The sequence below is a fragment of the Phyllopteryx taeniolatus genome, chromosome 3, assembly GCF_024500385.1.
Source record: "Phyllopteryx taeniolatus isolate TA_2022b chromosome 3, UOR_Ptae_1.2, whole genome shotgun sequence".
NCBI lineage: Eukaryota > Metazoa > Chordata > Actinopteri > Syngnathiformes > Syngnathidae > Phyllopteryx > Phyllopteryx taeniolatus.
Genome location: NC_084504.1, coordinates 9,082,657 through 9,109,360, shown reverse-complemented (window position 1 = coordinate 9,109,360; position 26,704 = coordinate 9,082,657). Strand labels below are relative to the sequence as shown.

Sequence of the window (26,704 nt, the reverse complement as noted above, 5' to 3'; positions counted from 1 at the left end):
TAATTATATGTACAATATTGCATGTTTTAAAATCAACTACATTGTCAACAAAACTTAAGTTCTGCTCGTTTGTTAACAAATAAATATATTCAAATTGCACTCGTGTTTTTTCCCATGAATCCAAACCCACCATGTATTAAAGTTATACTGCTAGTACGTTAATTTAAGTACAGCATTTATGAAAAGTCAAAAAACAACACATGGAATACAAGTAAACACATGCAAACACGTGCTTGTTATGCTTTGCTTTTATCTGAACAAGTGAGCACGCATAATATGTTTCCATTATGTCTTTTACAATTATACTTTATAAAAGCAATGACCTGTTTAGTCAGCCAATGCTTGTTGCAGACAAACTTCATATTCACAGTCAAATATCTTTGCAGCTATAACTCGAGTCACTGTCAATCTTTATTATGCACAACGCTGCAGTATGCCAATTACGTTGCAACCAATGGAAAAGGTTTTACATTTGACATTCATTTCTTTGTTTGTATTCATATATTTAGTCATTCATTCATTTAAGTAACTATGTTTTTCATTGAAATATTTGAAAAAAAATCTGTGGAAAACACTGGTAAGCCAGCCCATGTGACCTTACTCAGCATCTCAGGTGGTAATCACTGGCTGCGGGCAGACCGAGACGGGTGCACGTGCAGTGTGAAGTCACCTCCACACCTCTCTGCTCATGCGGCGAGATTTACGCTTTCAAAAAACGGCATCCACCCGCAGGGAGGTATCCAAACCGCCGTCCCCCCATACGCTCAGCATATTGGGCATCGACGGCCAGTGTGCATCGATCGCCCCCCAGTAAACACATCAATTCAGGGGGTCCCCTGGGAATCAGCGGAGCTCTCGTGTGCAGAGCTTTGCACGCCACTGCTAGGCTATGTAAACGTACATATCAGCAATCATAAATACGTTTAGTTCTGTTACTTGACAACAACAAATGCTAAAAGGTTTTTGGCTTTGACTGCAGTATTTATTTCAAGCAGATGTAAATACAACAACGAGGCTACCTAAATACTGTATATATGACAATAATTAGACAATAGATGATCTTCCAGACCTTTGCTTCAAGAAATGTTCACGATCTGGACCTTTTAAAATTTTTGTTGAATATCCATGACTCAGGGGTTAAAACATAACACGGTCACACGACTTACACGTCACATGACTATCGACTTACATATGCAAGGAATATTCAAAAGAAAATTCATTTTGTGTCATCGCCAACTAGTGGCCCAGCATCCACACTACACCGTTAGCCCTCCCATTTTGTATGAAGCGCGGATTGTTATTCAGTATCGGTGGAACGTAAAATTGTCATGTTAGTCGTGTGAATGTCAAAATCAAACTGAGGACAAGGAGGGAACGAACATCTCGAGTTTGAAAGCGAGGAGGATGTTCGGCAAGCTTTTAAAGCGTTTCAAAAGAGAGAGCAGCACTTCACAGCCTCGAGACGCTTAATAATTCACATGTGGCGACTCACTGGTCCTCAGATGATCCATTTGTGTGTGTGTGTGCGCATGCATGTGTGTCCTGGACCACTTTATTTTATTTTATTTTTGAGGGGGATACTTCTTCACAATCTAGCTCTCAAAGGAGCACATAGCAGAATGTGTCGTCTTGCCGGGAGTTCATGTCGACTAAAAACATTCAAAAAGTAAAAGTGTGCCTTGAGATTCGAGTTTCATTCACTCTGTGACCATGCTCGTAACTCAAAATACTCTCATCTCAAAGCATCTTTCCCATTGAAATGAATGGGAATCCATTCATCTGTTCCAACCCCGCCCCCCCCCCCCCAGAATTTTGTTTTTAAATAAGAAAAATAGCACTTTATAAAAACATACAGTAATGACATAATTAAATAGAATGGAAAGAATTCAAACAGTTTGTGCCACATTCTTTGCTCAAATTCAATGGACATTGTGTTGCTCCTTTAGGATTGCGCCCCTTGACCACCTGGGGGAAGTATAATACAGACATATGGATATACGTGAAGGAGGCGGGTTTAAAAGGAGCATCCCTGAAAGGCTCCTATGTCAGGAAAAAAAATAATATCAGATCAGATCGGATTGCATCTAAAATCTCCTATTTTATCACTCTTATGCAAGCAGTCCAGCACTATTATCCAACAGCGCCCGGACGGCGTGCCCCCACGGTGCAGCCGCAGCAAAATTACAGGTCACTTTTAAAGGTTATTGTGCATGCGCGACGTTATCAATTCACTTGCACGTGTCCGCAGACACTCACCTCTGGGACTTATTCGCTTGGTGTGGGGCCACTCGCTCACTGCAATAAATAACGCACAACTATGCAAACTTCCTGGGTATCCCCTCACTTGCACTTTATTTCTAAAGATGTTTAGAATTTACATAGCCTCTCCCACCACACTTCAGTTGTACAGCCAGGTCTACTACCTCTGTCCTGCATGCTTCCCCTCTTGTTCTGTCCAGTCGTGTCCTATATTGTCCTGTCCTTCCTTCACAGGGTGAAGCACTACTGCCCCAGACAAAACTCGAATCTAATGCGTCATTGTACTAGACATATAATGATTTCCTTTCCTCATCTTTCTTACAGCTAATGTCCTGTCTTTTGTTGTCTTCTCTTCTTATTTAGTTATCTTTTCACTGTCTCTCCCGACTGGTCGCTAGGTGAAGAGGCATATCTATGAATATTGTGAATGAGCTACTACTCGGCTACTTTTAAACTCTTGGACCAGACCGCCTTCAAAATCAATATTGATCTTGCTCCAATATCGAACTACAATTCTTAGAAGTTTCAAGAAGAACGGTTGAGAATTGTGACTAGTAGAAAGATCTGTCTCAAGCTATATCAAGCACCTTAGATCAGACGCTGTAGTCAAAATCAATATGGATCCTGTTCCAACATAAAAAAAAAATAATAAAAAAAAAAACAACCTGTCTTTAAATTAGCATCCAAAGTAGATTCTCATCAAACCTCTCCAGAATCGATAATCTGGCCCATAAGGACACTTTTGACTTTGTGGGTTCTTCTCCTACTAGTTTTCCCACATCTCGTCTCCCACTGGTCTTCCTCACCACTAATCCGGTTTCCCCTTACTTTGCTTTCACCGTCATGCCTGCCAAATTTCATGTTGCTACCTGACACGTTTGGTCAAGATCTGACCTTGTTGAGTTTACTGTACTTATGACTTTTTTGTGTGTGAATCATCAAATTTCGCTTGCATGTTCGACAAAAATGCAATGACCAAAACATCATTTTCAGAGTTTAGTGTCATTCATCTGTCTAGTATACATGGTAAAATTTGGTAGCAATTTTAAGGACTTAAGTACCCCTGAAAAGGTCCCAAAATGACCCTAAAATGGTCTCTTCGAAACAAAAAGGCTGTTTTCCTCTCTTTTTGGTCATGGCTTCTTGAGACTTTGTTGTGCATCTCCACATGCCTACCAAATTTCATGTTCCTAAATGAAACAGGGCGTGGGTGCTGAATTTTTATTCTATTTGAAGCAAATGACATTTTTCTTCAGTCTAATTGCAGAAATGCCTGCTACTGAATTTTCAAATCATTTGAAGGGCCTGTGGAAATGGCAAAAATGACCCTAAAATGGCCGCTTCAAACCAAAATGAAAGACTTCTGGTGTCTTTTCTAACACGGGGGGCTGTGGCTCAGTAGGTAGAGCGGGTCGTTCAGTGACCGTAGGGTCCCTGGTTTGAATCCCGGCTCCGACTGTTCACATGTCAAAGTGTCATTGGGCAAGACTCTGAACCCTAATTTGCTCCCAGTGGGCATGGCAGCAGCCGCCCATTGTAAAGCGCTTTGGGCACTTTGATGGTGTAGATAAAGCGCAATATAAGTGCAGTCCATTTACCATGGTTTCTTGAGTGATTTTAGTGGGTCTATTTATGTTAGACATCCATCCATCCATTTTCCGAGCCGCTTCTCCTCACTAGGGTCGCGGGCGTGCTGGAGCCTATCCCAGCTGTCATCGGGCAGGAGGCGGGGTACACCCTGAACTGGTTGCCAGCCAATCGCAGGGCACATAGAAACAAACAACCATTCACACTCACAGTCATGCCTACGGGCAATTTAGAATCTCCAATTAATGCATGTTTTTGGGATGTGGGAGGAAACCGGAGTGCCCGGAGAAAACCCACGCAGGCACGGGGAGAACATGCAAACTCCACACAGGCGGGGCCGGGGATTGAACCCCGGTCCTCAGAACTGTGAGGCAGACGTTCTAACCAGTCGGCCACCGTGCCGCCAAATTTTATGTTGCTAAGTGAAACTGGTTGCAGGGGACTTCGATGGACCCTGGAAATGGCCAAATGACCCTAAAATTAGGGTTGGGCATCAAGAATCGAGAACCGTTTGGAACCGGGACTAACATTCCGGTTCTCCCGGAATCGATCAAAATTAAAACATTTTGGTTCCTAGTTTCGTTGCCTGGTCCGCCGACCCCGAAGAAGAAGGGGCAAAAACCAACGAAGACGCGTCGAAAACCAAGGAACCACGCATTACAATGTAGCATCTGACAAACTCCGAGCCTCACCCTACACCGCCCCGAGCTTCGGTGGAGTCAACTCTCAGTCAATTGGGTGAGTGAAACAATAAAATACGTCTATGTCAACATTGAGACAGCTAGCAAAGTAACGGTTGGTTGCACTTTTGCACTGATGGTTTTTAGCGTTTATTTTACTTTTCAAACCAATCAATTTAAGAGCCGATGACAGAAAAAAAAGCTTAACATTGAGTTAAAACTTCACCATAGCAACTTTACATAACAATAAATTGGGACAAAATTCACATAAACTTTGTCTCACAGTATCACAAACACCAACCTTGTGTGTCATCGGTGGGTAAGGTAAGGAAGCAACGTTTTATAGCATTTGGTTCCATCCATTAAAATAAATAAATAAATAAATCATTGGTGCCGTGTGAAGTTATTTTTCATGCCAAAATGCTGAGTTCCAGTGCGTACCCTTCAAAATAAAAGGACACAAGCTTAAAACAGGAAGTCAAGTTAAAACTTGCACATATAAACCATTTGACGTGATAAAACAGTCCCAAATAATGATTTTAACAATGCTATAATTAACTTTTAGCTGAGACATTAATTCATGTCAAGTGTCAAGCAGACCAGGAGAAGCTCATCCATGCTTTTATCTCAAGTAGACTTGACTATTGTAATGGTCTTCTGACTGAACTCCCCAAAAAGAGTATTAAACAGCTGCAGCTCATTCAGAATGCTGCAGCTCGGGCTCTGACCAGAACAAAGAGATCAGCGCATATTACGCCAATTCCAAAGTCTTTACACTGGCTCCCAGTCAGCTTTAGAATAGATTTTAAAGTTCTACTACTGGTCTATAAATCACGAAATGGTTTAGGTCCTGAATACATGAAAGAAATGCTAATAGAATATAAACCCAGTAGGGCTCTGAGATCGACAGACTCAGGTCAAATAGTGGAGCACAAAGTCCAAAGCAAACATGGTGAAGCAGCATTTAGCTATTATGCTGCACACAAAAGGAATAAGTTGCCAACAGAAGTGATGTCAGCCCCAAGTGTGAATGATTTTAAGTCCAGGTTAAAAACGCTTCTTTTTTCTCGTGCTTTTTTAAAAAAACATTTCCACTTTTAAATGATATTTCTTGAACTGAGCGCTATTTTAATTGTACTTTTATTTGTTCTCTTTGTTTTAAATGTTTATAAGCTGGGGTTTTTTCTTTGTTTTTAAATTATTTTAATCATGTAAAGCACATTGAGTTACCTTGTGTATGAAATGCGCTATACAAATAAATTTGCTTTGCTTTGCTAATGAATATTAAGTCAGTTGGGTGAGGCCCACACACATTGCCTTTTAGTATATAGGTTTGATATTGATACTGGTTAATAAAGAACCCAGAGTCATTTTAGTCTATGCTGCGGGCTGCTAAGAAAATGGATGTTAATAATTTGGACACCTTTTATTTAAACCATGCAAACTTTTTTGACCCAGCCCCCTAAAAGAATCGGAATCGAGAATCATTTGGAACCGTAACCTAAATAAGGAACTGGAATCGGGACCGGAATTGCTCAAATTCCAACGATGCTCAACCCTACCTAAAATAGCTGCTTCAAATCAAAAAGCCTAACTTACTGGGTTGTTTTTGACATGACATATTGAGGATTTTTTTGGGGGGGGGTATACTGATGATCGACATTTCTACCAAATCTAATGTTGTTTGGTGGAACTTGCTTTGGGGGCTGAATTCTAATTAATTCGAAGGACTCCTGGAAACGGCCAAAATGAACCTAAAATGGCTACTTCAAAACAAGATGACTGACTTGTTGTGGCATTTTAGGTATGGCTTCTGAAAACCTTTTTGTGGGTCTACTCATGGTAGACACGCCTACCAAATTTCATGCTGTGAAGTGGATCTGGCTGCGGGGGGCTGAATTTAAGAAGAAAAAAAACTGAAAGACAAGTTCATCTTTAACACAATAGTCATATGGCTACCAAATTTCATGTTGCTAAGTAACACTGACTATAGCGTAAGTAGGAAAAAGGATATGGAAAAAAAACTTCATTGTTGCTCAATCAATATGTCGAATCAGATAATGTGACATTTTTATAGTCTGGCGGGAGAAGTAACGACACGCGACGCTGTGCCCGACACCAACGCAGAGGAAAAGAGCTCGTAAGAGCCCCACTCAGACTTTAATGGTGACGCAGCGCCCGTCGCTTCATCACTTTTTACGGCCGCCACCTTGTAAATGTTGCACGCGTGCATGGATGCGATGCATGTGCACAGTCACGGCAACCCCGTGTGAACCTGTCACTTAGCAGTCGTCAAGGTCGTTGGATGCTTCTCACGTGCTGGATTTTTCCCTTTGTTACTTTCTGGTTGCGGCACGAGAAGTCGAAGTCGTAGTCTCGCACACGAAATAGTTGATAAATAAGCAATAATTGATAAATAAAAGTAGCAATCGACATTTAGATCACTGTAACGGAGTAAAAGTAGCATTACTTCTTAACAACAGAAGCGGCGGAAGTGTTTTTTCTGGTCTCGTCAAATCCTGTGACTTATCCAAAGCAGGTCCCGAGCACACAGGCAGAACTTCAGGCCAATGCGCTCGCATATTAGTCCGCCGTGGAGTAATATTCACAATTACATCTGTGTGTGGATGGTGGCTGAATCGAGCTGCCAGTGTTCAGAGTACCCCAAAAAAAATGTGTATTCAGGAAAACTAAAATGTTAATAACCAGTTAAACGTGACATCTTTTGTCGCTAACAAACGACAAATGATGGAAACTTAAACGTATCTTAACGTTTGAACGGTTCCAACAGTTTAGCAAGAAATTTAGACAAGTTTCTTGATCCTTTATGATGAAATGTTTTGTAAGGTAACGTGTCCTTACACTATGTTAGGTGTTTTAACATAGCGCAACATTACATAAAGTAACCTAAAGCAATGAAAAGTAATGTAAATTAACATAAAGTAAAGTAACTTAAAGTAACATAAGGTAATGTGATGAAAGTTAATGTGCAGTAAGTAACATAACGAGAATTTAACACAACTAGCGTAATGTAACATAACGCAAAGCAATATAACATGAGTAACATAATGGAACGTACTTATATGGAACATAATGGAATGGCGGTGTCGTTATGCAAAGCGCCATAGTATAACGCATCATAGCGTAATGCATCGTAGTGTAATGTGACATAGCGTAACGCATCATAGCGTAACCCACCATAGCACGACATAGCGTAATGCGACGTAGCATAACGTGTCATGACGTAACATAAGACGTCGTAACAAAATGTGTTGTGATCAGACGAAACGTCGTAATGAAACATGTCATAACCAAACACGTAAAAACATGTTGTAAGGAAACGTGTCGAGACGTAATATGTCAAGATGTAATGTATTGAGAAGTAACGTGTCGAGACGTAACGTGATGTAATATATCATGATATAATGAAATGTAACAATACGTGTGGAGATGTAACGCGTCGTAATGCCTGTATTCTCGTCGTAATGCGCTGTTTCTTTTCGGCGCTGTTGTGTGGCTCGTAATAGTTCCGAATGTGTTCCGTGTGGTTTGACTAAAAATACAGACAGACAGACAAGATAGAGAGCATAGCACGTCCACCAGCGAAATAGTGAAAAACTATTCAACGCTATATCGACACAATTCAGTAATATATAGTTCTCAGTCTTTGCACATTTTCAGTAAATGGATGGATGGATATCTCTAAATTCACTTCTTAGGGTCTTCAAATATAACATGACTAATGATCTGGCCTTTTCAGTTTGTCTTTTATGAACTTTGGACCACTTGTCTCAGCTTCCATCGGTATTCATCAGAAAGTGGGTGACATTTTGTGCAAATGTCAGCGTATCCATCTGAATGCAAAGTACTGACTGTTCTGAACATCTGATTTCCCTCTTTTCAATATTCCACACCAACCTGAGATGTTCCCGTACTTTCATCTCCCCTTTTTTTTTGTTCCCATCTGCACTCTCAGGACCGCCAAAGGTGGGGGGAATTCTTCTTCTCTTTGAACTCTAGAATGGCCGTTTGGACCATGTTGCAGCATGCCGGGACATCCCAACTGCACCCCCACCACCCACCCCCAAAGGAAAAAAACACCCTCTTCTACTATAAACACTGACTGAACATGTTGGCTGCGACAAATGATCCCCTTGAAAAAGAGTTGTGAACCATCCAGTCACAGGTACTGTATGTGATGTCCCGTCGTTTCCGCTTTTAATTACACAGCAAAGATAGGGAGTGTCAGAGGGGGGCGGGATTGCTGTTTTTCCCCCTTGGGAACGTCTCTTTAGAGAGGCTTTTATGGTCAGATTACTAGTTGTTTTGCAAGACACAAGTGGTGTTTTACTACAAGAGCAAATTGCCAATTGCACATTGCTCCGGAATGCGATATGTGACCGGCTGTAGTGGTGACAAGGAACTGATCCAACGTTGAGACATGATTTTAAGAAAAAACTACACATATTTAGGGTTGGGCGTCATTTGCTTTTGAGTGACGCCGGTCCTGATTTTGGTTCCAAATGATTCGCGATTCCGATTCTTTTAGGGGGCTGGGTCAAAAAACTTTGCATGGTTTAAATAAAGGGTGTCCAAATTATGAACATTTGACTCGGGGTTCTTTACAACCAGTATCAATTAGACTTTACACCGATCTGATCGGTTTGATCGGTATCGTCCGATAATGAGCATTTTATGCTGATCGACTTTAATGTCATAATTCGCCGGTCATTGATCGGCTGCGCAAAAGACATTTACTCCACGTCGACATCGTGTACAATATATTCGAATCCAAAAGCTAGTTTATATTTAGCCTTGTCGCATGTCTTTTGACGTAGTACTGTAAATATGTGACCACCAATATTTGAAAAAAACATGTCGGTGGTGTGAGACAGACAACATGTAATACCCAGATCAGACAAGTTTGGTCTTTCACGATTGCACTATGTCAGACTACTGCAATAAAATCTTGTATTCTGACACCACCGCATCCCGTTTTTTACCATTACTGGGCTTCATCTTGTCAACTAAAACGCGACCGGATACACTCGTTACCATGGCGACGACAACAATAATGGATCGCGCCTTGTGTTTATAAAAACAAAATGGGGGAAGAACGTGTGTTGGTGGTCACCGGTGCTCGGGGGAGGACGTTTGTTTCAGGCTTGCTCGAGGTATGTTCACGTACTTTTAATACGATACCGCTCGCAAGCAGGCAACAAAACGTTATGTAGCTAGCACTAACGGTTGTAAGCGAACATGCAGGCGTTCTCTCGAACCATGCTCTAAAGTTTTGGTGTGTGTGAAGTAATTTAATTTCAATAAAGTAAGGTAATTACAGTAGGTTTGGACCCATTATTTCTGTCATGTTGTAACTTTGGTTTGACGTGACTGATCAGAATACATGATCTGACTACTGCAGTGATTTCCAACCTCTATGGAGCCAAGGCACATATTTTACAATTGAAAAACCTCACGGTACACCCACAAACAAAGACATCACAAAAAGTGGATACATTAATTACTGTATGTACTTCCTGCCATCTAATAGAAGACGATTCATTTATTCTGTCTGTAACTATGCCTCACTGGCATAAATAGATGAACAAAGATACATTATTTATTGTAAATATAATTTTTGGAGCACAAGTATATACATGAGCAAGTCATTTAAATAGACACATTGCTCCATTCTGATTGGATCGGTGATCGGATATCATTTTTTTAAACTCGCTGATCGGTGATTGGCCCCAAAAATCCTGATCGTATAAAGCCTAGTATCAATAGCAAACCTATAAACTAAAAGACAATGTGTGTCACCCAATTGACTTAATATCTATTCATTAATGTTTCAGCTAAACGTTAAATATAGCATTGTTAAAATCGTTATTTGGGACTGTGTTATCACCTCAAATGGTTTCCATGTGCAAGTTTTAACTTGACTTCCTGTTTTAAGAGTGTATCCTTTTATTTTGAAAGGTACGCACTGGAACTCAGCATTTTGGAATGAAAAGTAACTTCACCCGGCACCGGTGATTCTTTCTTTATTTTATTTTTTTAGGGATGGAACCAAATGCTATAAAGTGCTGATTCCTTTCCCTACCCACCGATGATGCACAAGGTTAGTGTTTGTGATACTGTGAGACAATGTTTGTGAATTTTATCCCAATTCCTTGTGATGTAAAGTTGCTACGGTGAAGTTTTAGCTCAAAGTTAAGCTTTTCTTTTTTTTTTGTCATCGGCTCTTACGTTGGTTTGAAGACTAATATAAACGCTAAAAGCTGAAGCTCCGCGCGGTGTAGGCTGAGGTTCGGAGCGGGAGGGAGCGCGTCAGACCCTACACATCGTGAAAGCCTCCTTTGCACAATATAATCTTGTTCTTAATCTTATTGTTCCACTGAGGCGACTGGTCATTAATTTGAACAAAGTTAAGACACACTTTGGATCGCCGCCACCCCCGTTGGGAACAAGCACGTTTTCTGCGTTCTTCGTTGGTTTTCACCGCTTCTTCGTTGGTTTTCGCCACTTCTTCAGGGTCGACGGACTAGGCATCGAAACTGGGAACCAAAATTTTGAAATTTTAATGATTCCGGGAGAACCGGAACGTTAGTCCCGGTTCCAATCAGTTCTCGATTCTCGATGCCCAACCGTACTCATATGGCATTTGACAGGCAGGTACAAAAAGCATCTTGACTCTGATATCTGTTCTGAATAAAGAGCATTCTTGCTCGGGCCTGCAACAATCATTCCTGAAAGTATGATCAAAATCAAATGCAATTTGGGAATGGCACAACGTACACACAATCTCAACTTTTGACCACTAGCTACCAAGAGTGTCTCAGATCACACACCTGTTCAAAAATCTATAGTGCTCTGCCACATTCATAATTGATAGGGTTCTTGCTACATGAATGAAAATGCTACAAGAAAAATAACTCTCATCACATCAAGTTACTGTACGTATCAGGTAATCATAATATTATCATTTAGTTTTAAGAGAACCACAGAAGATGCACTTCCTGATTCCTGACCAATCAGAGCAGCTCAAACAGCAGAACAGGAAGTTGGGCTGTTGTGATCATGTACAAGTGTGTGTGCGTGTGTGTGTGGGTGTGTGTGTGTGTGTTGCATGCTGTATAAAAGATACTCATCCATTGAGCTCATCCTGCACATGCGTCGACTTCCTGATCCCATATTAAAACAATGCTCCCTCATGAATAATTCATGAGTAAATAAACCATCAAGGTGTCTGTTTAATAAACTGAGATATTCCCGTCTCAATACAGGGAAAGCAGGAAAATAGGAAAGAGGTGGATGAACCTACCGCGTGGACCGATCCCTCGTAGACGCACACGCCTACCCACGCACACACACAGACACACACACACAGAAAAAGAAAGAGAGTGAAGTTTAGCACCAGTGCATTTCTGGGTCATGTTTCCACGCGCAGGGATTATGTACATGCAGGATTGGGATTATCACACAGGTCAAATTTCCTGCACAGATGTGAGCTCACAACATCAGCATCGCCGTCACACCTCCGCATCTCATTCTCTGACCCACAAGAATTTTAAGGATTAGGATTACATTTCAAGACCTTTTTACAATATTAAAATCCAACACAAATACAATAAATTCCAGCCTGATTTGATGAGATTAGACAGATATATGAGTGCCTGTTAAAAACTATTGGCCATGTTAAATTTAATTTACTTGCCCATTAATCACATCAAATCTGGCTTTCACATCTTTTCATGTTAAACTTTGTGGTCCTGCATTCACAATCTGATGAGGTATTACAGTGACGTATATACAGTATGTATTATATGTACACACACACACACACACACACATATTATATAAATATATATATCTAAAATGTTACATTTAAATTGGGTCCAAATCTGGACCTCTTGATCGAATCCGGAATGAATTTGGTTCCACAATACAGCAACTAACTCTGACTATACGTAACAAATTGTAATAATCCATCCATCCATTTATTTTCTGAGCCACTTCTCCTCACGAGGGTCGCGGGCGTGCTTGAGCCTATCCCAGCTATCATCGGGCAGGAGGCGGGGTACACCCTGAACTGGTTGCCAGCCAATCGCAGGGCACATACAAACAAACAACCATTCGCACTCACATTCACACCTACAGGCAATTTAGAGTTGTCAATTAACCTACCACACATGTTTTTGGGAGGTGGGAGGAAACCGGAGTGCCCGGAGAAAACCCACGCAGGCATGGGGAGAACATGCAAACTCCACACAGGCGAGGCCGGGGATTGAACCCCGGTCCTCAGAACGGTGAGGTAGATGTCGTCCACCGTGCCACCAAATTGTATTAATATTGGATGAAAATTGGATTGGTGATGTTACATTGGCAACAGAATCAGAATCATCTTCATTTGCCAAGTATGTCCAAAAAAACACACAAGGAATTTGTCTCCGGTAGTTGGAGCCGCTCTAGTACGACAACAGACAGTCAATTGACAGAGAACACTTTTGTGACATAAAGACATTGACAAAAAGAAAAAAACAGTCACTGAGCGATAAAGGGTTGCTAGTTGTCTGGTAATGCCGGTACATTTTTTTGTTTGTTTGTTTTGACAAGTGTGCAAAAGATGCAGAGTCCTCTAGCACTTAGAGCAGTTCGAATGACTAATACTGCAATAGTCCGGTGCAATGACCATTGTGCAAAGGGTGCCGATACTTCAAGGAGTGTATGCAGCCATTGACACGAACATGAAATCTGGATCAAATCGGGATTAAAATTGGCTTCATATTACCGCTACTGACCCTGACTATATGTAACAAATATGAAAACTGGATGAGAAGGAAATGGTCACTGCGTATACACTGGCACTTAATGTAAAATCTAGATCAAATTTGGATTAAACTAACGTTTAACGTTCCTGTATACACAATATGAGGAGAAATGACAGTGATATATGTGAACATGTTACATGGAATTTTCCATGTTAAACTTCAAATAGTGTGAAGTAGGCAATCCAGATCAAATCTAGATTAAATTTGGTTTGATGTTCAAATTTGTTATCCTGCATACACAATCTGAAAAATTATGAGTGATTTAAAGTATGTGCGAATTTGGATCAAATCTAGATTAAAAACTTGGTTGAGTGTTACAGTTTGTCATCCCGAATACACATAATCTGATGAGATTTGATGGAGCTAAATTTGTAAACATGTTAAAGTAGGATTGCCGGTGTCAAATTTCAGTTGGTAAACCTGGATGATTTTAATTTTGAGGCATCTGATGAGGTTGACACAGCTATAAGTGTGTGAACATGTTAAAATGGGATTGTCGATGTTAAATTTCAATTGGTGCCAGACGTCACATCTGGATCAAATCTGGATCAAGCTCAAACTCACAATACAGCTACTGACCCTACATACATGTGGCAAATTACATGAATCTGGTGAGATTTGACAGTTATTATAAGCATATGAACATGCTATTTTCTGTTTAATTTAAATGGTGGCAATTTGGATTAAATCTGGTTTCGTATTAGACCCTGCACACACATAGGAAATGACATTCAAATTAGACGTGATTTGACACGGATAGAAATGTTTGAACATATTACATGGGATTGCTCGTATTGAAATTACATTAAACTGGTGTTTAATGTATAAACTGGTTTGTTCCACTTTAGTGAATGCAAGTAAATAAACAGGACTTCTCTTACAGTACTAAATGAGGAAAAGTATTGGGTTGTAGCTCCTAAATAATCAATTGATTGTTTTATCAATTGTAAGATTTCAACTTTTTTTTTTCAAGATTATCTTCATCTTTTCTTTATTTCTGCTTTACGATGGCCTCAGTTTGGCCTTGGAACATCTCAATCCAATCCATTACATATCTGTCTTCAACAGGTGAGTAATTTTATTTTATTTTAGTTTTCTCAACTAGACTCTAGTGTGGTGAAATGTGTCTTTAAGAAATAGCATACATTTAATGTTTTTAAACAATTAATTAATTACAAATACAATAAACAATTACCATTACTTTCATTAATGTGATTATTTTTCATTATTTTTTTTTCACCTCCTGGCCCAAACGTTCAGTTTCAAAAATGAAATGTGGCCATTGAGCACAAAAATTTGCCCACTTCTGGTTTAACACCACAATTTTACCCTGTAACAGATTATTTCCGTTATTTCCAGTGTTTTTTTTTTCTTTTTCTAGAAATAATTAATAGAAGACTCAGAAATTCAATGTTACTGATCATCTTTCATGAAATATTGATAGATTTGACAGATGTTTGGACTTAGACCACTATTGCACTAATGTTTTTCTACACCGAGTTTGTTTTTCTTTCAGGCAACCCAGATAATACTGACCAGGATCCCAAACTCTGAAACTGAAGATGATGACAGAACCTCAGTTGTGGATTAAAGTGTCATTATAGCTCATCAAAATCTAAATGCCATACGCTGAAGAAAACCCTAATTTCTGTAAAAACAAGTATCCAGAAGAAGCAATCGTCAAGCACTGTAAGTCCCCCTCATTTTATTGCAGCCATAAAACTTTAAATCACTCCCCTGCAAAATTTACAAAAAAGTTGAGTTAGTCCACTCCAGTTCTCAGTGGCTCAATAAAGCAAAAATACACAAATTTTATTTTAATTATAAGAGCGAGCAGGGGTAACGTTTGCAAGTGACATTCCTTACAATACAGGAAAATGCTGTTTTTTTTTTTTTGTTTTTTTTTATTATTGTCTAACACCACAGTTTGAACCTGGAAACAAGTAATTATATTAAATGAAAGAAATAATATAATTACTGCACCTGGGTTAAATTATGTCTCCTGGGGAATTTTTCTTAAATGATAAAATTATTTCCTATGGGGGAAAATCTTTAAATAATAAAAAGATGTCTGTTTGTTACAATCAATTAAGAATATTTTCCATTTTTGTCTAGTATTTTTGCATTTGTACCAATATATATTTTTCAATATTGAAACAAAAGGTTTTTTTTTCTTCTATTTGTGTACTTTGTGTCAAATATTTTTACATTATTTTGTATTATGTATTTCTGTTTATTTTATTATGTAACATTATTGTTTCACCAAGTTTGCTCTACTGTATTTTGGAACCAAATTTCGCCCCCAAAAGTGCACATAAACATTCTCATGTCAGTTCCCAACCCGTCTTCGACCTGCATTAATGCACAATCCAGCAAAAAATAAACACAGCTACTTTTCCATTATACAAGCAAGCAGGTGCATTGTTAGCGAGTGCAGGGTGCACGAAAATGCCTGTAAAGTCTCCCGAGGGGTGCTCCTGATCACCCCTGACCCACTTAACAAACGCCAACTGCTGACAAAAATACCCACCATGTGTCACCCGGGGGGCGTTCAGGGCTGCAGCCAGGGCGCCGAACACCATCCAGCGAGCCGCCGCCATGGTCGCGGCCAAGCCGGTTTGTAATCCAAATGTAGTCCAGGTAGTACTCGTGGTGGTGTTGGAAGGGGTCTTAAGGGTCTTGTTTCCACCGCGGCACCAACGTTCAAGCTCGTTCCGAAAGAAGCTGGAGGGGAAGCTGGGGAAAGTCCCCGGTAGGTTGCGGAATGTTTCCCCCAAGCGTAGCGTCCGCGCTCCGGTGAGGAAGACTGGGGAGGTCCGGCAGCCTGGATGGAAGTGGGGAAGTGCAGTTCCGCCCCTCCCTGATACGCACTCCTGGAGAAGAAAAATGGGAAGCTCCTGCACATGACGTCCTGCTCTTCCTCCTCCTCCTCCTCCTCTTCGTCGCACCTCCTCCAGGGAAGCACATTCCACTTGATGTTCTTCGTGCTACTTTATCAGCTGTTCTATCCGGAAAGTGAAGTAAAAAAAAAAAAGGAAAGTAAGCAGACACTCACTCATCGGTCACTTCATTCGGTACACCTGCACTGTACACACTCCAATTGGGGCGATGTGAACATTTCCAAAAAAACCAATTCCTATACTGTATAATAATAAAGATAGATTACATAAGAAAAAATGTGATAGAGTTTAAAAAAACAGAAAAAGTACTTTAAAATGAAACAAAACAAAAACAAGTTCAATAAAAATAGAATTAAAATGTCACGATAAAATAAAATGATATTAATTCAAACAATATGTACATGATGGTGGTCTGTAAATATCAAGATTTTAAATAATGACCAAAATAGACAACGTTGTTTTAAAATTGCCTCAAATAATGAAAAAAAAGTATTAAAAACAAGACAATCAGCATTTGTAAAAATATATTTGAAAGACAATTTACGTAATTGCATGAATGCAAACAGGTAAAATGTAAATACATTAGGTACATTCAATTATGTAAGGATTCAAATTAGAATTCAGGCTCAATATTAAAAATCAAAAGATCATTACATTAAAATAAAATTGGCTAGAATGAATGAATTAATGGTTTCATTTTAATGGAGCCTTAAAATGGATTAAATGAAAGTTTTAAAAGGAATTCAAACTGTTTAAAAATCTTGCACGTTGGAATACCTTGAATCTTTTTTTAAACATCTTTAGAAAAAAAGAAAATTGGGTTGAGCGGGGTATGACGCCCCATTGGGTAAAATGCCCCTCGTCCATTACTCCCTTTGTAACCACTAGATGGAGCCTATTTTAATATCATCTGCTTCCCTGGACCATAGCCGCCTTGTTAAACTTAGATTAACATTGAAATCATTTTACTAGTTGGGGGGAATCCAAAGAAATGATTTGAGCCAACTTGATGTAAAATTTTTACACTACAAATTAAGCCCGTTTTTTTTTTAAAGGATGCGCATACACAAACTTGTTTTTACATTGCAACAGAAGTCTTGTGAAGGGTTATCCATTAGCTTGATCAAAAAAGAAATACTTTTTTTGCAATCTGTGAAACTGTTTAAATATGAGCGTGGGTAAAGAGGACCCCAATCCCCATAAGTTTTAATATCTAGTCCAGGGGTGTCAATCTCATTTTAGTTCGAAGGCCACATTTACTCCAATTAAATCTCAAGCGGGCCGGACCACAATATCTGTGGTTTAAAAATAACAGCTATTCAAAATTTCCCCTATTGTTTTAGTGCAAATAATTACAAGCACTTTCGGAAAATATTTACATGTATTCATTACTGTCTTGTTGCAAATCATATGAGCAGTTTGAAATGTTTAACCCAAAATTATTTCAACAGTATTATGAAGTGAGCATGCATGCTTTGTAGATGTATACATAAACTTAAATGTTTATTTAACATAAAGTGTTAAAGGGGGGGGGACAAAGTTCCAAAAAAGCAACCTCTTTTGAAGTGAAGCTTTTGACTGAAATTTTGTAATATTCAATGTCTTAAAACATTTCTACAGGAGGTATTTGTTTTCAGTGTGAACGTGGCACACCATTTTATATTAGTGTGGTCCTGAAACAAGTGGATCAATGTAATTTAAGTGTTGTCAGTGCACCCTCCAGTGGATAAAATTAGCAACAAGTTACTTTTATTGAAAAATAGCAGTTGACAATGTTCTCTCCATCCCACGGACCGAATTGGACCCCGACGGGCCGGTTCTGGCCGACAGGCTGTATGTTTGACACCACTGATCTGGTCTGTTATAGTTCAACTAAACTATGAGCTAAACAACGGTAAGAAATGTATTATGAATTTAGATCAGATTGATGTAGTAGTGCTAGCTAGCTAGCCAGAATTTCTTCCAAACCAGAACCTTTGTACTTTCCAGACGTGCTCGTGTGTGTGGGAGGGGTGGTAGGGGGTTGGAGGGCGATTTAAAGCCAGGGAGCATCTGACCCGGAGTAATATGGGAAAGTTTGTTTATTTTTGCAGCAACAAGTGGCATGAAAACCACAAAAGCTTCATGGTGGAGCAATACCGCCACCCGGTGGACAGACATGCAGTGAACCTGGGACTGCTACTTTCCATGGAGTCAAAAACAAAATGTTTATTAAATACATATATACACAGGAGACTGTTATTGGTCTTTGTTGTCTTCAGGTGTTTTTGGTAAAAGTTGTTCATTGTTGAACCACAGAGCTTCACTGGTGCGACTGGACAGGATGGCACGCTCGATCAAGGGCCCTGAAAAGCGGTTATTGGAAAAAGACCAAAAATAAAAATTAATAGTAATAAGTACATTTTAATCTTAAAAAAACGCGACTTTATTGTTTCTGATATAGAAAACTCACAGAACCCACAATTTTTAAATGATGTTCTGAGAATTATGTTGTCACTTGTTTTATCTCAACGGATGTAACATGTTTACCTCCCTGTATGACTGATAGATGCACGATGAGGTGGTTTTTTTGCTTACCCATGTTGGCAGGCCGATGGGAGCACACGTCGATGAGGATGGTTTGCAGGTTGGCAAGGATTTGTTCAGTGGGAAAGTCCAGCTGTAGGAAAGTGAAGGGTAAAAAAAACAATGAAGCGCCGCCTACTTGAGCAAGACAATAGCTCGGAGTCGGAGATGGCGTTGGCGTACCGTGGCCACCTGCGTCCGGACGTAGCGCTCGCTCTCCACCGCGTACTCGTGGCCCATCCGGAACAGTGACAGCATTTTGGGAATGTTGACGCTGACAGAGCCTGAAGAGAAAAGCCAGCACCCGTGTCACAAAGTTGAAATAGTTGTTGAAATGAAGTTTTAGCACACCTCTCTTGCTCTTGGGAAACTTCTTCCTCAGTTTGTTTTTCAGCGGCGTGAGTTTCTGCAGCATTTCTGGCACGGCCACATAGAAGTCGGCCACCACTTCGTCGTCTAAGATCTGAACAAGAAATAAAAGATGCGCATTATTCATCGACTGTTTTTTTTTGTGTGTGTGTTTCATGTTTTTCTTTTTTTCCTATTTGTGTTTTTATTTTGTTTCAGCTAATATTTTTGCAATTTTTTTTGTCTTTTTTTGTTATTTCTGTCTATTTTTCTAATATCTGTATTTTTTAAGTATTCCAAAAATATAAAGTGTATTTTTACATTATTGCATATAAATGTTGTAACACTTTGGTCATTTTAATTATTTTCATTTAACATTTGAGTTGTTTTGTCTAATATTTGTGTATTTTCTGACATTTGTCCCAAATATTTTTTTCATCCCCATTTTATATGGATATTCTTTATACATACTCTTGCTGTGATTGACGGAACCATGAATTCTGCTCTTTAACAGGAAATCATGAAGGAGAATGTTCAACCATCAGTTTGTGACCTCAAGCTGAAGCACACTTGGGTTCTGCAGCAGGATATCGATCCAAAACACACCAGCAAGTAAATTTCTGATTGGCATAACAAAACAAAATGAAGGTTTTTGAATGGCCTAGTCAAAGTCCAGACTTGAATCCGATTGAAATGCAGTGGCATGACCGTAAAAAGGCCGTTCATGCTCGGAAACCCTTCATTTTTGCTGAAATCAAACAATTCAGAGTGGGCCAAAAGATCTCCACAGAGATGTATAAGACTCATTGCCAGTTGTAGAAAACGCTTGATTTCAGTTGTTGCTGCTGAGGATGGCCCAACCAGTTATTAGGTTTAGGGGTCATTACGTTTTCACACAGGTCAAGGTAACTTTGAATAGTTGTTTTTCCCTTAATAAATGAAATCATTAAAAAAAGAAAGAAAAAAAGCATTTTAAGGAGAGCAGGTGGATAGCCAGTAAGGTCAGAAGCTTAGGGGCAGAGTTCAAATTATTTTACCATGGTGTAGATAGGAAGAGAAATTGAGTCGGGGTTGTTCTAAACGAAGAGTTAGCTAAGAATTTCTTGGAGGTGAAAAGAGTGTCAGATCGAGTGATGAGGCTGAAACTTGAAATTGAGGGTGTTATGTATAATGTAATTAGTGGGTATGCCCCACAGGTAGGATGTGACCTAGAGGTGAAAGAGAAATTCTGGAAGGAGCTAGACAAATTAGTTCTGAGCATTCCAGACAGAGAGCCAGTTATGATTGGTGCAGATTGTAATGGACGTAATGTAATGTTGGTGAAGGAAGCAGCGGTGATTAAGAAGTGATGGGTAAATTCGGCATCTAGGAAAGGAACTTGGAGGGACAAATGGTGTTGGACAAAGATATATTGTAAATATAATTTTTTGAGCAATTAAGGAAAAATGAACAAGTCATTTAAATAGACACATTGCTCCATCTTGTGATTGGATCGGTGATCAGTTATCGTTTTTTTAACCTCGCTGATTGACCCCAGAAATCCTGATCGTGTAAAACCTAGAGGAAACCAGAGCACCCGGAGAAAACCCACGCAGGGACCAGGAGAACATGAAAACTCCACACAGGCGGGGCCGGGATTTGAACCCCTGCACTCAGAACTGTGAGGCAGATGTGCTAACCAGTCGTGCACTGTGCCGCCCTACGACTTTTTCACATCTTTTCCCCCAATATTTGTGTATTTGCAATTTTAAAGTCAACTTTTTATGATTTCATTCTGTAAAGTGGATTAAAAAGTCACCTGTTGAACAAGCTCAGCCCCTCCCACAAATGAAGCTCCGCCCTCCTGAGCCACTTTCTTTTGATGAGCGTCCTGGAGCAAAAAAACATCTTGTTGGAAGCTGGGAGTTGAACGCATTCTTTTCTGAATCAAATTAAATCACTACAGTTGTACCTTGACTTACAAGTTAATTTGTTCCGTGACCAAACTTGTGACTCAGTTTACTTTTATATCAAATGACCCTAGTGAGGATAAGTGCAACAGAGGAATTGAAATGCCATTAATCTGTTCCATCCCCCCCTCAAAAAAAAACATTTTCTCACCTGTTTTGAATAAAGAAAATACCACTTGTTTCGTGCAGTGGACCTCGATAGAACAGACTAATAAGGGCGCAGGGTTGTCTAATATGGCCGATTGTCCATCACATTGAAGCACTTTTTTTGAGTCCATATGCACCCATATGACTTACAGTACAAAATTGTTTTATTTTTTTCATGGCCTAAAACACCCAGTACAGTACCAATGTATTGTAAATAGCTTGGAAATTTCACATTTTATCCAAACTTACTACACTGGTGTGCTTGGTCATAGGCAATTCGTTTTCTGTTTCTGTGTAGCAAACCCAAACAAACATGTCAGATCATATAACCAATAGCACTCACCATAAATAAATTGAAAAATTTACAGCTAATGTACAGTGGTGTGAAAAAGTGTTTGCCCCCTTCCTATTTTTTTTGGTTCCTTTGCATGTTTGTCACACGTATCCCATCATCAAACAAATTTAAATATTAGTCAAAGACAACACAAGTAAACTAATAATGCAGTTTTTAAATGAAGGTTTTTATTATTCAGGGAGAAAAAAAATCTAAACCTACATGGCCCTGTGTGAAAATGTGATTGCCCCCTAAACCTAATAACTGGTTGGGCCACCCTTAGCAGTAAAAGCTGCAATCAAGCGTTTGCGATAACTTGCAATGAGTCTCTTACAGCGCTGTGGAGAAATTTTGGCCCACTCATCTTTGCAGAATTGTTGTTTCAGCCAGATTGGAGAGTTTTTAGTGTGAAATGCCTTTTTAAGGTCACACTACAGCATCACAATAGGATTCAGGTCAGGACTTTGACGAGGCCACTCAAAAGTCTCCGTTTTGTTTTTCTTCAGCCATTTAGTGGTGGACTTGCTGATGTGTTTTGGATCACTGTCCTGCTGCAGAACCCAAGTTTCAGCTTGGGGTCATGAAAAGATGGCCGGACATTCTCCTTCAGGCATTTTTTGGGTAGACAGCAGAATTCATGGTTCTATTTATCACAGCAAGTCTTCCAGGTCCTGAATTAGCAAGACACCCACAGTTCTTTGCGTTTCTGCAGTTCTTTGGATGTTGTGGGCTCTTTTGTGACCTCTTGGATGAGTTGTTGCTGTGGTCTTTGGGTAATTTTGGTCTGCCGGCCACCCCTGGAAAGGTTCACCACGGTTCGATGTTTTCGCCATTTGTGGACTATAGTTCGCTGAACTCCCCAAGCTTTATAACCTTTTCCACACTGATAGATCAATTAATTTTTCGATTGTTCCTGGATTTCTTTAGATCTCAGTATGATGTCTAGTTTTCGAGGAACATGTCCTATTTAAGTGATTTCTTGATTGAGAACAGGTGTGGCTGTATCAGGCCTGGGTGTGGCTCAAGAAATTGAACTCAACTATGATAAACCACAGTTCTGTTTTAACCAGGGGAAGGGTGGGCATAACAGGGGATGTCACCCATCCATCTCATTGCCTCACTTTTTCACACAGAGCCATGTAGTTTTTGATATTTTTTCTTCCTTGATAATACAAATCATTTAAAAACTGCATTTTGTGTTTGCTTGTGTTGTCTTTGACTAATAGTTAAATTAGTTTGATAATAGTAAACATTTAAGTGAAACAAACATGCAAAAAAATGAGAAATCAGGAAGCACTTTCAAACCACTGTATATGATCGTATTGGGAGTGATCAGCAGATGTCACTCACGAATATACGAGACCAGTATACATTCTGACAGAGCCACCACAACTTCGCTCATGGTGGCACGTTAGGGGCACCCCTCAAAAAAGCTTAACGTCAGACCCTGCGAGTGTTCTCATTTTGTATTTGTGTTTGACTGTTTGTCCTGTTCACTAAAAAGAGACTATTGTTCTCCTTCCCAGCACACAAGGATTTCACAGTACTTTTTTTTCTCCACTTCAATTGAGCTGCAGCGTATCTGATATTTGCACATAACTCAAATTTTGGCACGCAAAACAAAGAAAGCCAAATAAATAAATCCACTCAGCGACATCTCGTAATTCAAAAGATGTGTAGGTTAAGGAACTTGTAAGTCAAGGTACCAGTGTATAAGGTAATAGAGAAAAAGTGCTTACCTCAGTAAAAACCAAAACTTTATTCACATCTGTCTTGAAAGGGTGCGGAAGATGCACTGTGCTCACGAAAGGGTCAATCTTTTTCTGAAAGTACCAAAAATTTACTTTTGAGAGTTTTAGGAAACATTGTGGTTGGACATACCTATTTGGAACTTTTTGGTTTTAGGAAATACAAGTACAGAGAAATAAAAGTTCCAGGACGCTTTAGTGGAAATGACGCTTTGGAGGACCTTTATGCGTGTGGACCACCAGAACGATTGTCTGAATTTACTTCTGGGGTAATTTAGCAGAGGCCAAAATAACACCCATGCTCACCTTCTTCTCCAATTTCATGTCAAGCTTGAGGTCCATGTAAACGGGTTGGTCACGGGGGGTGAAGTCCAAAGCCTGGAAGCTCTTGAGCAGGGCTAGGGCTTCAGCAGCACTATAGACGGTCCTGGGGTAGTACCTCAGTATGTAAACGTCATCCACGGGCGCCCACGCCGTCTTTCCAAAGGGCTTGTGCCTGTCCGAGTCATTCACCACCATCTTCTCTTTCTTCACCTCCGGAGTCGCCGCCTCTTCCTTCTTCCCCTTCTTCCATGACCTAAGAACATGAAAACAGTATAATGATTTTTAAGATTAGCTTTTTCCAAATTTAGAGTTGCGCGCCTTCAGTGTAGTACCACGTTGTGCTACAATATGCCAGGCAGCATTGAACTCTACTGGAATAGATGCAACATAATTAAGAGCAAGAAGAGCCAGAGAAGGTTTGTATGTGTTGCTGCTCCGTGTGTATAAAGTAGCAATTGAAGGTGTTGAATTACCGCAGGCAGTACGGGTCAGCAGCAACACATCCAGCACCATCACCCTGAACAAAGGGGCTCCTCAAGGATGTATGTTAAGCCCCCTCCTCTTCACCCTGCTGACCTATGAATGCACACTGATACACAGCGCCAACCTCTTTATTAAGTGTGCTGACGACAACTGTGGTAGGTCTCATCAGCAACGGGGACGAGACAGACTACAGGAGTGAGGTGAGCCACCTGGTCAGGTGGTGGACGGAAAACTCTCTCTCCCTGAACGTGGAGAAAACCAAGGAGATTGTTGTGGACTTCAGGAGAGTGCACTCCCAGCATGCTCCCCTGAACATCAACGGTGCTGCGGTGGAGTGGCTGCGCAACACCAAGTTCCTGGGAGTACACGTCACTGAGGACCTCTCCTGCACAAGCAACATCTTATCACTGGCCAAGTTCACCGGCATCTCTACTTCCTGCGCAACTTAAGAAGAGCCAAAGCCCCGAACCCGATCATGTGATCATTCTACAGAGAGACCATAGAGAGCGTCCTTACCAACTGCATCACTGTGTGGTACGGAGCCTGCACCGCATCCTGCCGCAAGACTCTCCATCACCTAGTTAGGGCAGCTGAGAAGATCATTGGAACCTCTCTTTCCTCCCTGCAGGACATTTACAGCACCCACCTCACCCGCAAAGCCCTCCGCATAGCGGGGGATGTCACCCATCCATCTCACAGCCTCTTTTGTCTGCTGCCATCTGAGAGGAGAACGCAGAGTCTGCGGGCTAGGACCAGCCGACTTAAAGACAGTTTTATTCATCAGGTTGTCAGGAAGCTTAACTCTCTACCCGCTCTACCTCTCTTGTCCTCTGCCCACCTGAACGCTGAACCCCACACACATGCGCTTGCACATTCACGCGCACACCTCCCCACACTACCTTCTAATTTGTAAATGTAAATGTACTCAGACTTTGACTATTTTTCACATCTCCTAATCTTTGCTATTTGCACATTTAATTTATACTTTTTATACTGTATATACCATAGTTTTATTAAGCTTCTTTATACTGATGTTTATTATTCATACTTTTTTGTAGCACCATGGGTCCTTAAGTACCATAATTTCAATCCTCTATGTCACAGGGGTCAAACTCAAGGCCCGGGGGCCAGATCCAGCCTGCCACTTGATTCTATTTTTAAAAAAACATGGTTAAATGGTTTACATGGTCTGTCTATATAACCGATTTTCACCTACCACGGCTGGGTCTGGAACATATCCCCTGTGATAAACGGAGGTTCACTATACTGTATGTTTCCTAACAGTGAAAAGGGGACAAAATGGTCCCTTGTGAACTCACTTGACAGCAGCAAAAGTCCTGATGGGAATGTTGCTGGAGGGAAAAGCAGGGAGGGCCGGAACACCGCCGTTTAGGAGATGCCGCCGACAACCTGCAACAGCTGGCAATACATGAGGAAATAAGAATCAATAGGGGAAAAAACACTGAACGTGGTGAACACAACACCACAATTATAAACATACTGTTCAATCTATCCCACTCTGGACAGCTGGATACACCATTTAACAGGTTAAAAAACAACAACGACGATGAGCGTGTCGATAACTTATTTTAATACATATATGTCACTAATCGTTGTATTTACATTGTAAACAAGAAGTAAATACAAACATTACTTTTTACCAGAAAAATAATACTTGCCGTCAGGCTCCGGCAACCATTTACCATTTTAACCAACGAATGTCGACAAGAAAAAAGTACTCACATACATTGTTCAAACACAAAAGACATCACAATACCAAGAGTAAAAGAAAGCAAATACAGTACAAACTATATTGAGCTTTCCATAGAGTCCGAGAGAAACAGGTTTGCAAAAGAGGCTGCGGCGAACATTTAGCGTTAATAATAACGGAAGAGCCGAAAAAAGGTGCCAATATAAATTATTACAATGAATGCGGGTCATTATTAACAATATTCACGTTGTAAAAATGAAGCAAATCCAAATATAGTTGAGCTATGGCTTCTGAGTCCGAGAGAAAGGGTAATACCAGGCTTGCTAGCAGCGTATTGCGACCATTTAGCGTTTTTATACCAACAACCATAGCCTCTATTAGCTCAAAAGTGCTAATTCAAGCTATTATAATACATCAATGCCACTAACAATTAGATTCAAATTTTAAAAAGGAAGCGAATACAAAACATTGCTAACCTTTCCATACGGCATGCATGCAGGTCGCCATCTTGGCGGACACCAGAGATGATCCGGTCCGGGTGAAAAAAAAATGACGCAAGATTCCGTCCGAGAGGTAGCGCCAAACTTCCTGGCGAAATTGTTGTTGTATCAAAACAATCATCTATCATTACATACATATAACTTAACCATAATATTCCGATTTTTTTCCTTTTTATTTGTGTATCAGATCAATGGTCCCGCCCGCCTACTTCATGGACGGTGCTGCATCATGAAATTGTCATTAAATAAATAAAAATTTCCCCAAATAATCATTTAATAGATGAAAATATAATGTACTATAACTAAACTATATTTAAAAAATGTAATGACCATTTAAC

At 40.1% G+C, this 26,704-nt stretch overlaps 2 protein-coding genes across 5 annotated transcripts in view; both read right to left on the bottom strand.

Moving 5' to 3' along the window:
* The window catches only part of fras1 (Fraser extracellular matrix complex subunit 1), a 242,070-nt gene extending 225,624 nt beyond the window's left edge, over window positions 1-16,446 (bottom strand). The window contains exons 1-2 of one of the 3 annotated variants that reach the window (XM_061766875.1): window positions 15,888-16,446; window positions 11,851-11,882 (exon numbers count right to left, since the gene is read on the bottom strand). In XM_061766875.1, the coding sequence (XP_061622859.1) occupies window positions 11,851-11,882; window positions 15,888-15,957 (102 nt within the window). In that variant the 5' untranslated portion in view covers window positions 15,958-16,446. The remainder of the gene's footprint in view (window positions 1-11,850; window positions 11,883-15,887) is intronic. The other 2 variants (XM_061766873.1, XM_061766872.1) reach the window with 2 other exon arrangements.
* A 1,999-nt stretch (window positions 16,447-18,445) lies between these two features.
* mrpl1 (mitochondrial ribosomal protein L1) lies at window positions 18,446-26,471 on the bottom strand. 2 transcript variants are annotated; one of them, XM_061766871.1, is made up of 12 exons: window positions 26,343-26,471; window positions 25,475-25,574; window positions 24,672-24,745; window positions 24,365-24,540; window positions 24,146-24,261; window positions 23,655-23,925; window positions 23,340-23,423; window positions 20,969-21,040; window positions 19,174-19,285; window positions 19,006-19,106; window positions 18,835-18,916; window positions 18,446-18,602 (listed from the first exon to the last, which is right to left on the bottom strand). In XM_061766871.1, the coding sequence occupies exons 6-12, from the start codon at window positions 23,865-23,867 to the stop codon at window positions 18,496-18,498; spliced, it is 771 nt and encodes a 256-aa protein (XP_061622855.1). In that variant the 5' UTR covers window positions 23,868-23,925; window positions 24,146-24,261; window positions 24,365-24,540; window positions 24,672-24,745; window positions 25,475-25,574; window positions 26,343-26,471; the 3' UTR covers window positions 18,446-18,495. The 2 variants fall into 2 exon arrangements, with proteins under 2 accessions (XP_061622855.1, XP_061622854.1); XM_061766870.1 differs by lacking the exons at window positions 24,146-24,261; window positions 24,365-24,540; window positions 24,672-24,745.
* Window positions 26,472-26,704: the final 233 nt, after the last annotated feature.